General features: G+C 38.0%; 1 protein-coding gene across 1 annotated transcript; it reads right to left on the bottom strand.

Moving 5' to 3' along the window:
• Nucleotides 1-853: 853 nt before the first annotated feature.
• On the bottom strand, nt 854-2,493 carry LOC126608593 (aspartyl protease family protein 2). The gene has a single exon (XM_050276544.1). It carries the CDS (start codon nt 2,420-2,422, stop codon nt 1,043-1,045), a length of 1,380 nt encoding a protein of 459 aa, XP_050132501.1. The 5' UTR covers nt 2,423-2,493; the 3' UTR covers nt 854-1,042.
• Nucleotides 2,494-13,207: the final 10,714 nt, after the last annotated feature.

Genomic DNA, 13,207 nt, shown 5'->3' on the forward strand with positions numbered 1-13,207 from the left:
TTCTTTTTGGTTCATTATTCAATTTGACTTTTCAAGTCGAGCATGGTCTAACTCTCAATATCACAGATATTGTCACAACTTAATCAGGTAGTGTTAAGTGGACTTTGATCATATTAAAAGTGAATATCTCACATATAAACTGTATAATTTTTTTTTCGATGTGAGACTTTATTCTTCGACAAAATTTAAAAATAGTGGCTTGAAATTACCTCCATAACTTGTGCAACCCAAGGGTTATAAAATTATATTAATTTACACATTTGTCTATTGAATTATTATTTAGTTTGTCAACATCTATTGAATAATTTGAATGTTCACTAAATTAATGAAGTGGTGAACATGAAATTTGTGATTAGAGGCGACATGTAAGTTACATTTGCATCACATCACCTAAAAACTCATCAACTTTAATGACTAATTAAACGTGCAAATACACAAAAAGTATAACTGATACGATTTCAAAACCTTATACGAAGACGCGAAAAAATTGAAACTTAAATGGCCTAATTTAAAATCGCCTCAAAGTGTAAAATATAGGTGCCCCAAAATTATGGGAAAATTTGAAATAGATCCAATTTTATAGGTCTACTTTTAAAATAAATCCAATTTTTAATAACATTTTAATATTAAAATAGGTCCAATTTTTAATTACTTTAAACCTATTTCAAAAGACCCCCAAAATTAACCTATGCCCAACACAAGTTCCCTACATCGTATGACACCATCCATAATTTCTTGACCGCATCTATGACTAAAATGACCCCACCAACGTCTTGTTATGGAGGGATGCTCACTTTTTACTTGTTTCCGTAAATTTTAAAAGAAAAATACATAATTCACAAGTGCTTCGGGATTCGGGAAAATAAATTATAATAAAAAACAAAAACAATAATAAAAGACAAGCAACAAAACAGTGTCCGAAAATAATTTTGCTCATACATATATATATATATATGGAAAACAATTAATTATTAATTGAAAGAAAAAATAAAATAAAATTCAAAACTCAGCACCGAGTCAATGTCGGGGACTCGTTTCGCTGTCACGGTAGCGCGCAGCCATGGCGCGAAAACCCCAGCCGCGACCTGTCCCTGTCGAACTCGAACAAGAACCCTTGTTGCATTAGATTCCCTATCACTCCGAAACCCGACCCAGATTCCACGGGTTGGATCGCCAAGCACTTTATCCGGTCCGCTGTGTCAATGAAGTAGCTACTCGGCGGCGGCGCAAACACCGAGTTCCCAGCGAGTTTAAAACTCATCCTGGGCAGCCTTGGCCTCGACGCCCCTGACACGTTTACGCAAAGATCGAAGCCGGATGTCGGATTAGCTGGCCTCGCCAGTCGAATATTCCGCTTAAACGCCGCTAAAATTACACGGTAAGCCGGCTCGGGTAAAAACGACAGCGTGGTTCCCGAGTCGATGACGATGCCGCCGTTACCGGACTCGTCGAGAGCCCAGACGGAGGGGCGAATCGGTAATTTAGCGCCGTGGACGGAGACGGACTTAATCCCAATGTAGTAAAATGTGGGAGCGAAATCGTTCACTTGCAACGGGGTGAAGCTGAATTTCGCATTCGAAACGACGCGGCTCGGAGAGCCGCCGCCGATTCTGAGGTAACTCGTCGGCGACGGCGAGAGAGTGTAGTCCATGAGACAGTATGAGAATTTGTTCGCAAACCGGCGACCCAGTTGCGAGGAAAACGAGATGGGCCCTCTTCCCAGACCCATGACTCCTTGGGCCCCATTGAAACTCGGACCCGTGATACTCGGACCTTCGACCCGAAATGCGCACCCGAAGGATAAGTTCGGGAGCTGCGTGCGTGTCCCGGAGCTGGTGTTCAATGTCGTCGTTTCTTTGGAGAAGAACCCGGCGGTTAGTGACCCGTCGGAGTAGGAGTACTCGTAGCGACACGGGCTGTGGAGTCGGGTGTGGTTACATGGGTTCGGGTCGGGTGGGGGGATAAGCTTGCAGGCAGAGTCGTAGCAGTGGTAGGGCGAGAATGTAGAGGAGTGGCGGGCGAGGAAAGCTGAACCGGGTTCCCGGTTGGAGCAGTCTGTGCAGGCGGAGCAGGTGAGCCATACGAGATCGCTGCCGGTATCGGTGACGAGAAGGAGGCGCTGTGGAGGGGTGCCAATGCGGAGATCGACGAAGTACTGTCCGGAACCGGAGGAGGCGCCGGATACGACGGGTAAGGTGATGTCGCGGCGGCGGCGGCGGCGGGAGTGGAGGAGGGAGAGGCGGTGGGTGTCGTGAGAAAGGGTTTGGGACGGGGAGAAGGGCTGTTTGTGGAGGAGGGGGAGCTGGAGGTAGTCGTGGGCGGTGGTGGATTGTTGGGAGTTGCAAAAGTTGTTGAAGGAGGAGGAGGAGAAGAAGAAGAAGAAGAAGGAGAGAAAGAGTGGAGAGAGTGACACAGACGCCATTGTTGTGGCAGTAGAAAAGGGGAGAGAGAGATGAGATAGTGATTGTGATCAATGAAAGTGAGTAAGGACAGGAAGCCGGACAAGACAGTGGAGTGACGCGTTTTTGTGGTTCTCGAGGTCGTACGGTATGTATACTGTATAACGTATTTCTATACGTGAAACATTTTATAATTTTTCTTTCGTCTGTTTTCGTTTTCGTGTGCCAAATTGCCATTGCATTGTTTTGTTAAAGCAGCTTATTTTCGAAAAATGTTTGAGATTACATCGTAAAATCAAATTTGCAAGATTTCTTCTTTACCTAATGTGAAATTCACGTCCCATCACGCGTAAGATATAAATTGGATGCCGTTAGGCTTCACATATAGAACAATTTGCTCTGTTACTTTGAAGAAAATTGAGGTTTCACCATAAAATCAATTAGTAATATGAGAAGTGACCTTACTTACTTATAAACCCATGCAATGTTCTATTCTCGTTAAAATAGGATTTATTCTCAACAAGTTTTGCTGATACTTACTTATTTTAGGAATACTTGAACAATAATATTTTAAGTCAATCACAAATGGAGGTGTAGAAAAATTAAAATGCATGGTGGTAGGTAATTTACACTGACCCTTTTTTTTATATATATAATGGTAGGTAATTTACACTGACCCTTTTTTTTTATTTTTTTTATTTTAATGGTAGGTAGTTTGCGTTGAATTATATCGGTTGGCTTTTGAATTTGGGTCGATCAGCAAACCTAATGGCACGGAAATTGCCTAGGACCGAATCATTTGGGCCTTTTTTCAGAGACAGATGGAAAGGACTGTGCATTGGGTAGAGTTTCAGGATGGCCAGTGGTGCTCTTGTCATGCAGTCAAATTTAATCAACAAAAACAAAACTAATATTCTGTTTAATTATGATAAGTAAAGCTTACGGAAATAAAACAGTTAAGAGTATTTATCTTAAATTCGAGATCATATATTTAGTAAAATTGATAAGTTCTCAATATTGCTCGTATATAAAAGAATATATATAATTAAATCAAAGCATAGAGTGAAGGCAGGTGAGGGGATGGACAGAGTTGAATGTGCAAGTATGTTGGTGGGTCTCGTAAATTTTAATTTTCAAAGACAAGCAAGCAGGTGGGGAAATAAATTCAAATTTCCAACGCAGCTAAAAAATAATAATTATAATAATAGCTGGATTTTCGACAGAGTAAAATAAATAAAAAAAACAAAAAAAATTAAAATTCGTACGTAAGTTTAAGCATTGTCAGTTTGTCACACAGACTGTTAACATGCAGGACTAGATTACGATTTTTGTCCGTGTGTTACTATTTCACTAACTCTGCTTAATTAATTAATTAAATTTATTTCAGTATAAATAATAATAGATTCGGCCACGGTGGCACATGCCCATGCACAGGTAGGGCATTACCTAATTTTTTGTATGGCTTTATAGAAAAATACAAAATAAAAAACCAAGAGACTGAGACTCTTGTCGCGAGTTTATACGAAGACAAACTCAGATTCCATTCATGCTATTGTTCGTAGTTTTGATGTTTATTTTTATTCTCCAGAATGAAAGATTTTAAATTCGTCTCTTATTCTGTTCAACTCTTGAGAGTAAAAGATTTTAAGTTCGTCTTTCATGTGTTCGATTATTTTGTGGGTAGTCTTCATTTACTGAGTTCATCCACAAATTGAAAATTGCCAGGTCTAGCTCTACTTTTGCTAACAGCTTATTCGTATAGACATTTACTTTAATGTCCCCATCTTCAAAAGGCCGTTGCCATTACTCATGACCTCGAACTGCTCCAATTGGCCCAAACAAGTTTGTATATGGAGGTCCTGGCATCCTAATTCCCTTGGTACAATTTCGTGTTATTTTTTTGGGTTATTTATATTTTGCACCGTTAAATTTAGGTATAATTGCAATCTTATACATCATCTTAAAAACATTCTAATGTCATATACAAACTTATGTTTTGCTTGCAATTTCATATATATATATATATATAAGTTAGTCAAGCTGTTAATTTGACCATTAAATAATGATGTAACAATTCCAGGTCCTGCTAATTTTCTAATGTTACAAACACTCCAATTGTTACAAACGCATCAGACCAACAAAAAGGAAAGAAAATGATGTAGGACAAGATATGAGTCAATTCTTACGAAGAAAGATGAAGAAAATAAAATGGTGGATTCCAAAACTTTGTTGTTCGAAAAATTTCGCTTGTAATCATTCTATGCTCGTGCTGCGTCAATATCCTTATATGCTGGTGGTGCATAAGAAGAGGTTACAAATGTACTGTAGTGGTCCCAATCAATATTGTTTGAGCTTAGCCTTTGGCTTTGAAGTTCTCCAATTGGTCAATAACTACTAATTTGGTGATATAATTAATAAGCCCTACGTGATCATATCAAAGAGAAAGAGAGTAGTTAGATTTTCTGGCTGTCAAGAGGTCTTTGAGCAAATTCTTGTGTTTGGAGAATATGGAAGTGCAGAAATGAAGCTGTGATTAATGAAGGCTTAATACCACCAATGGAGGCTTTGACGATGAGAAAAACCAATGGACTGAGTAGGTGGAGGCTGACAGAGAAAGAGTGAACGATACAACCTCCGCCATGCAGCAGCTAAAGGAGGGGCCGTGGTGGTTTGGTGGCTGCGTCAAGCTTAATGATGGAGGCAGAGGCTATAAGGGAAGGCATGGGTGCTTGTGTTGGGAAGGGCTACCAGAAAGTGAATGTGGAAACAAATGCTGCTAACCTTGTTAAGATGTTGCAGGAGGAGATTGATGCTGCTGCAACGATAGAAGGAATCCTGGTTGACGTGAAACAACCTGCCAAGCAATTGGAGTCAATTGAGTTTACTAATGCTTCACAACATTGTAACAGAACAGCGTACTTGGTCTTCATTTGTTTGTATTTAAGAATAAAGATTCCTTATAAATGGTATGCTTTTCCCCGAATGGCTTTTTAAATCCCTTCCTAAGGATGTACACATTTTCCTGCTATTTAATAAAAGCACTTCGTTAAAAAAAATAAATTAAAAAAAAAAAAAGGACCAATAATTGGTACTAGCTAAGTGATCCAAGTGTAGTGGACCAAATCATATGACCAAAGAAAAACAAAAGTGAACTAAATCAACTTTTGAAAAAGTTTGATGTGTGTATTCCTATCGGCTCACCTGTTGATCAATACGAAAGTTAATATAAACTAGGCACACATTGTGTATGTGAACAATTTTTTTATTTTTTTATTTATTTTTATTAAAGAGTGTGATTAGTTTTTAAATTTTTAAAGAATATGAAAAAATGATGGTGAAACAATTTCTCTTAATAAGTGCATATTTTATCTTAATATTACATAATTACTTTTTTTTGTCCAATATTACATAATTACTGTTTTTTGTCTTTCTTATGTAAATATTGTGTAACAAAAGTGAAGGTAAAATAGGAAAATTAGGGATATGATTATCATTTTGTCAAAATGTACAAAATTACTATTTTACCTTCCTCATGTCAATATTGTGTATTCAAAATTGAGGGCAAAATTAAAAAAAAAATGAGGAAAAAAGTTGACAAGGGCTCTTCTCTTAATAGAATGAAAGCTAATATAAATAATAATACAATAATTCATAAAAAAAAATGAGCTAAATCATTTTTATTAAAATAATTTATGCACTGACGCGTGTTTTGTATATTAGTCGTGTTAATTATGTACTCATCGAATCATATATTTATGTTGAATATTGTTTGAAGTTTAATACGTTATATGATATGATTGCATGACTTGTAGGCTCGCAATGATCACAATGAGGTACATTAGTAAGCACTCAATTTTCTCTTTATGCTAGCTGCACCATCTCTATGTTCAGCTTTTGGGAAACAGTTTCACATGTGACCGTTAATTAATCCATTGTGTAAAACTAATTGTTTGTTATCTGAATTAAACTTGACCCACTTCGTCGTAAGAGCACTTCCACCGCTCTCAAATCTCTTAGTGGATAGTGGATTATTTCCTTCATCCCTCCAAAACCCCTTCACCCCATTCCAATCCATTGGACTCTAGGGGAGCCTAATTGCTCACCCAGGCTAAAATCGACTAACCTAGGCCCCTAGGTCATGTGACATAAGCTGATGTCAGCTACAATTAAAAATACAAAAAATAAAAAATAAAATAAAATACATAACCATGTTCTTCCACCTTACACCACATTTTAATATTTTTAGATATTTTCAATACTTTCAACCAATTTTTATTATCATCCAAAATTAAAAATAAAATTATCTTTTATTATTTTATTATTTTATATAAAAAAATAATTATATTTAATACGAATTGTCTAGGCTATTCAGTTTAGGATGAAGATGCACTAGTGACACACCCCGACCGAGTCGAGGCATGTTGGCCGTCACCCGAAGGTGACGTAACCACAGTGTGAATGATGTAAAAATGTGAATAAATTAAAACCGAAACTAGAACTTATTTACACTAATAAAGTGAGTGCGCATTAGAGGGTAGAACCCATATAATACAAATGTTCAGAGCATAGATGAAAAATAGTGTAGTTGAATCTAGTTAAGTACTTAATACACAACGGAAACAGTCCTTACATTTAAACGGGGATACGTCATAATCGCCGGCTAATTCTCATATGCCACAGAAGGGTGAGTGGGCAAAAACAAAAGTTTATAAAAACCATTTATTTTCTGAACATACTAACCCATCGCTGTAAAACCTGTATAGTTTCCAGAAAAACATACTACTTATAGGTATGAAATCAAATGCATATCAACAGTAAATCCAGAAGTATGCCACATCACAATATCTTAACAGTAATATAAATAAAATCAGGTGTTCAATTAATCTATACTAGCACACAAGTTGGAGTCGCCTAATGCGACATGTACGACTGGCCTAATGCTCATCAAACTATGCTAGCACACGAGTTGGAGTCGCCTCCTGTACAACAGGACTAGGTGTAATCATAATATACGTTCTAGTGCTAAAATCACGTGAAGACTGGTGCTAGTCACGGTCACCTACGAGTCGGAGTCGCCTAATGCGACCTGTATGACAGGACTGGCACCTGCTTGGATCCAAGGCAAGTGTGCGATATAAAGGTGAACAACACGTGAAAGACTAGCACTAGCACTGGCTCTGGCCCCGGATGAGCACTAACACCAGAGTGCAGTGATGATGAGCAACTACATGAATATAAGCATGTCATAATAATGTAATAATTCTAATCAACAAAATAAACTTACCTGTGCATCCCATAGGATTATTTTGGCATTTCACAACAGTGCAACATTTCTTATAACATTATGTAATCGTGGCATGATATGCATAAATCAATTCAAAAGAATTTGTGGAAACTATAAAGTTTATATATACACACACACACACACACACGAAAACAAATGCCCACTCACCGATACGTCGATGGATCGTGGCCCCTAGCCTCACTTGTCCTCAGGATAAGTCTCCCCTATATGCGAAACAACTAATAATAATTAATTAATTAACACATACACTAAAAGCTAGGAAAAATTCCCCATAGTTTGCTCAAACAGAAGGTTTAAATATGTGAAAAACATTGTACTCGACGTCACGAACACGTACATGTTAAGCACCCGTCGGCTGGTGGCCGGACGTGCCCTCACGTGCCTGTTAGCCCACGGCCACACGCGTCCCCATGCGCAAGTCAGTGGCTAACAGACGTTAGGAATATTTCGTAAGACTTAACAGAATATTTCATTAAACAGTTAATAGAGTTTAACGGCGATACCTGACACTGTTAGAATATTCTGTCAACTTTGACAGAATATTCGTCGTCTTTTCCGGTGGACCTTCGCCGCCATCTGGTTTCGCCGAGAATTGGAAAACTTCACAGGTTTCTGGGGAAAAATTCAAATCTTTATAACTTGCTGATTTCTCAACCATTTTTTATGAAATTTATATGGAAATGAAGCTCTTAAGGAGTAGAACAAGTCTATACCTTTTGGAAGTCCAAAAATGGATAGGAAAATGCCTTGAAAGTCTCAGCCAAAAACGCGACTCTTTGAAACTGTGTGTTTCGACATGGTCTCCACACCAAACTTAGCTTGGGGATTCCAGGAAGTTATGTGGATACTTCCACAACCTTCAAAACTTCATAACTCGGCCGAGATCACGTCGTTGTAAACTCATCCAAGTTGGAGCTTCCGAGTTGACTAGTCAAAACTTAACCATTTGAAAATCGGTTTATACGGTTGGGTTCGTGACGATGAGAAGATCACGATGGTGGTTGTTTTATGCTCGATCTGTGAGGTTTTGATGATGATCCTTGGTGTTGCAGAGAAGAGATAATCTTGGGATAGAGAGAGAATGAGAAGATGAGAGGAAGTGAGATAATGTTTTCTGATTGGTGGAAAAAGGAAGATAGGGTGAGTCTGATTGGTAGAGAGATGTGAATGATGGATTTGATTGGTGGGTGCACAACAAGTCACGATTCCAATTTGAAAGAAGAAAAATGATAGGATTTTGTACAAATGAAGTCAAAAGAAATCTAACATAATCGAACGTACCCTATTGAAAACAATGTTTCCAACACTGTAATATTAGTACTCACGTGTACAAATTTACCCGTTGTTAACACACTTTAACGTAACGTAACTTTTTCGTTACAAATCCGATTCGAGCCTAACTCGCGCCCAAGCATTCGTAACAACGAGTACTATTTAATTATGATAACGAGAAAAATAATTTAAAGCCAAAAAACCATGCGTGAGTTAGGCTCGAATCGGACTTGTAACGAAAAAGTTATGTTACGTTAAAGTGTGTTAACAACGGGTAAATTTAATTACGATAACGAGAAAAATAATTTAAAGCCTAAATACCATGTCCATGTCACTTTGCTAATAAGGGCATAAATGTCAATTCACATACACGGGGAGAAAATTACATAAAAAATTAGGGATGGGTCGTCACAACTTGGGCAGTTACTGTTCACTTAAAAGTCATTACTATTCACTTGGTTGGATTGAATTGGCTATTGCCCGAGGCTTTTTAGAGGTGGAAATGCTCTAATGCAATTAATAGGCCATCGCCATTAAATTGTGACAAGAACTCGCATGTCCCTTTCTTTAAAAAAAAAAAAAGAAAAAAAAAATCCCGAGTTTGAAAAATTAAGAATGCGTGAAGGGAGTTTAAAACATTGTATTTGTGCATAATGAGATTTTGAAGTGCTAATAACAATTCATTTTCTTGATACCAATAATAATTAAGCTTCCACATAATTTCTCGGAAACCTTGTATTAGTACATAGCTTCCATATAATTTTTTACCAGCCCTTGAAAATTCTTAGTTCTATTTGATATTGTATGTGACTTGTGATCCTCAAATTATTATTCATTTTTAATAAACATATTGTGAACGCTCAAAATTTGCAGGTTAACAAACTAGAATACTAAATCTTTGATGGGCTTGAGATGTGAATTGTAATGAAATGGACATAAAGATTTAAGTGGTTCACTCCTCAAAACTGGGCTACATCCACTGTGTAGCACAAATTCTATTAATTACAAGACTAAAATCGCGCTCGGCTAATACATTAATTCTCTCACTTTTTTTTTCATCCAACCCCCATGTTAGAGGGTTTCACCCCCTTTACATAGGCCCTTGGTGAATCCCTCACCCTTGGGTTCTTCCTACTTGGCATTCAGTGTGCCGCCTATATACGTAGACTAGTTTACTAACACCTTTACACTTGCCAACCAAACATTCAGCGATTAAGTGATGGGTGTCCAATGAAGATAGCACGCATTCCCAATGAAAACTTCACGGTCGACCTCGGTTATCGAACCCAGTCTTTTTGAGTGTGTTCTGGCCCACTTTATGTCCTTATCCTGGGTCCCTATTGCTAACTTTGGGTCGCCAAGTGGCTTGATTGATGTATTAGAGACTTGTGCCATAAAGTTGTCAGTCTGCCCACATGCTTTTGGCAGTCAACAAGCCCTTCATAAACCCTGGTTAGTCGGTGTTTTCTAGGCAGTTGACTTTCGATGCTCGAACATATTCTTTTCTAAGCCCCTTGGACTTTGGCCTCTTGTATCTCTTAAGCTTTGACTTTGCTTTGGGCTCTTTGTGGCTTCTTTCCAGACCATCACCTGTATTTACGCCTAAAAGTGTCCAACATTAACAAATACGATAACTAGAAGAGATAACTTTAAATTACTGATATTCTCTCGATATTTTTTTTTATGAAAGTACTCATGATAGAAATAAAAAAAAGATAATGGTTTGGGGTTTAGTTAGTTTTTTTTTAGGGGTTTAGTTAGTTAACTTGAAAAAGAAATGCAAAACAATGTAAGATGAAAAGATTACTTTAAGCTACGTGCACACTCCTAACACAAATTTTAGGGATAACAAGACCACACAAGTGTTTTCTAAAAGAACAAGGGTTGCAAAAACTTGTTATTCAACTTTGATTTTCAGTGAAAAATAGACAGAAATAAAAAGCTGTTCTTTTATTTACGTGACATGAAGAAGATTAATTGGAGTAGTAACAAGCGATTTTTCTTGTTTATTGAAAATGGAAAGAAATTATGGTTTAATATGTTACACCACAAAGTTTGGAAGTCATTTGAAAAATTAGTCATGATGTTTCAATTTTTGTATTACACCATGTGATTTCTGAATTGCATCAATTTAATCTCTTTGTAAATTTAATCGTCTAATTAGAATTTAAGTGCTCATGTGACCTAGACTGGGCTCACATTTTAAGCACACGTTAATATTTTCTTTTAGTACATCGATATTTTTACACTAAGGGGATGAGAAGTTTGGCAAAGGCACACAATGGTGTTAGATCCCACATCGCCTAGGGGAGTGGATCCTCTATGCCATATATGTATATGCCTACCTTCATTAGCACGAGTCCTTTTGGGAACTCACTGGCTTCGGGTTCCGTAGGAACTCCAAAGTTAAGCGAGAAGGGGGCCAGAGCATTCATAGGATGGGTGACTCATTGGGAAGTTCTGCTCGCGTGAGTTCCCAGAAACAAAACCGTGAGGGCGTGCTCTGGGCCCAAAGCGGACAATATCGTGCTACGGTGGAGTCTAACACATCACCTAGGGGAGTTGATCATCTATGCCTTATATGTACATGCCCACCTCTATTAGCACGAGGCATTTTGGGAGCTCATTGGCTTCGAGTTCCATAAGAACTCTGAAGTTAAGCGAGAAAGAGGCAAGAGCATTCCCAAGATGGGTGACTCACTAAGAATTCTGCTCGCGTGAGTTCCCATAAACAAAACCGTGAGGGTGTGATCAGGGCCCAAAGTGGACAATATCGTCATACGGCGGAGTCGAGCCCAGGATGTGGTGGACCCCGGGTCAGGATGTGACAATTTGGTATCATAGCCAATCCTTGGTCGAAAGTGTGCCGATGAGGACGTCGGGCCCCTAAGGGTGGTGGATTATTAGATCCCACATCGCCCAGGGGAGTGGATCATCTATGCCTTATATGTACATGCCCACCTTCATTAGCACGAGGCTTTTTAGGAGCTCGCTGGTTTTGGGTTCCGTAGGAACTCCGAAGTTAAGCGAGAAATGTGCTAGAGCATTCCCAATATGGGTGATCCATTGGGAAGTTATGCTCGTATGAGTTCCAAGAAACAAAACCGTAAGGGCGTAGTCGGGGCCTAAAACGGACAATATTGCGCTACGACGGAGTCAAGCCCGGGATATGGTGGACCCTGGGTTGGGATGTGACCAATGGGCAGCTTAATTTGGTATCGAATTCATCATTTACAAGATTCAAACCTAAGATCTCTCATTTCTAAGCTAAGAGGAATATCATTAAACCATAGTACTGAGTGGCAAGCACACGTTAATATTAATGTCTAAAAAGAATTGAAAGAGTAAAATGCTAAACATTCAAATTGACGGTCAATGAGTACTTAAAATGTGGGTCATGTTTATGCTACTTCAGCACTAACTGTCTAATTAGACAATGAAATTGATGAAGATGTTAAATTAGTGTAATTAAAAAACTAAGTGGTGTAAGACACAAATATTGAAACGTCGTGATTCATTTTGCAAATAATCTCCAAACATTATGGTGTAAAATGCAATTAATCCTATTGTTTTAACATTAAAAGAACATTGTATATAGATTTGGTTGTTAAAACATTGTATATAGATGTTAAATCAAGTCAGATAATGATAGGGGACAAGGATTGTCTGCCCTCCCACTTCCGATGCGCTCTCGTGCCCTCTTGTTTGTGTGGTCACGGTTAAGCCACGTCAACATTTTATATTACTATGCATTTTTGTCTTATTATCTCTATAAAAAAATAATATAAAATGTTGACGTGGCTTAACCGTGACCACATAAAATAGAAGTACACGGGAAAACATTAGAAGTAAAAAGGCAGACAATCCTTGTCCAATGATAGGGACATTTGGTAAGCCAGTCAAGGCAAGAGTTGCCTTCCATGGTGGTAATTAAAAGAAGCTGGCTCTAAATATGGTACAATACCTGTAGCCTATTAGCCTATAGCCTCTCCTCTCTGTGTTTACTGTTACATTCATCATAATTGTCCTCTTTTCAATCGATCTCTCTTTTTCTCTCTTTCTAGGGCACCTATACATAGCCCTCAAAAAATTCGCATAGAGGTATGAATAAGTTTTTGAAGAATATCAAAATCTTCAAAACAACTTACATAAAACGTATTTAACAACTTACAAGCTACAGAATTGAAAGTTAATTTCTTTTCATATATTTCTCATCGAAAACCATACAATT

Source organism: Malus sylvestris, chromosome 16 (assembly GCF_916048215.2).
Source record: "Malus sylvestris chromosome 16, drMalSylv7.2, whole genome shotgun sequence".
NCBI classification, from domain to species: domain Eukaryota; kingdom Viridiplantae; phylum Streptophyta; class Magnoliopsida; order Rosales; family Rosaceae; genus Malus; species Malus sylvestris.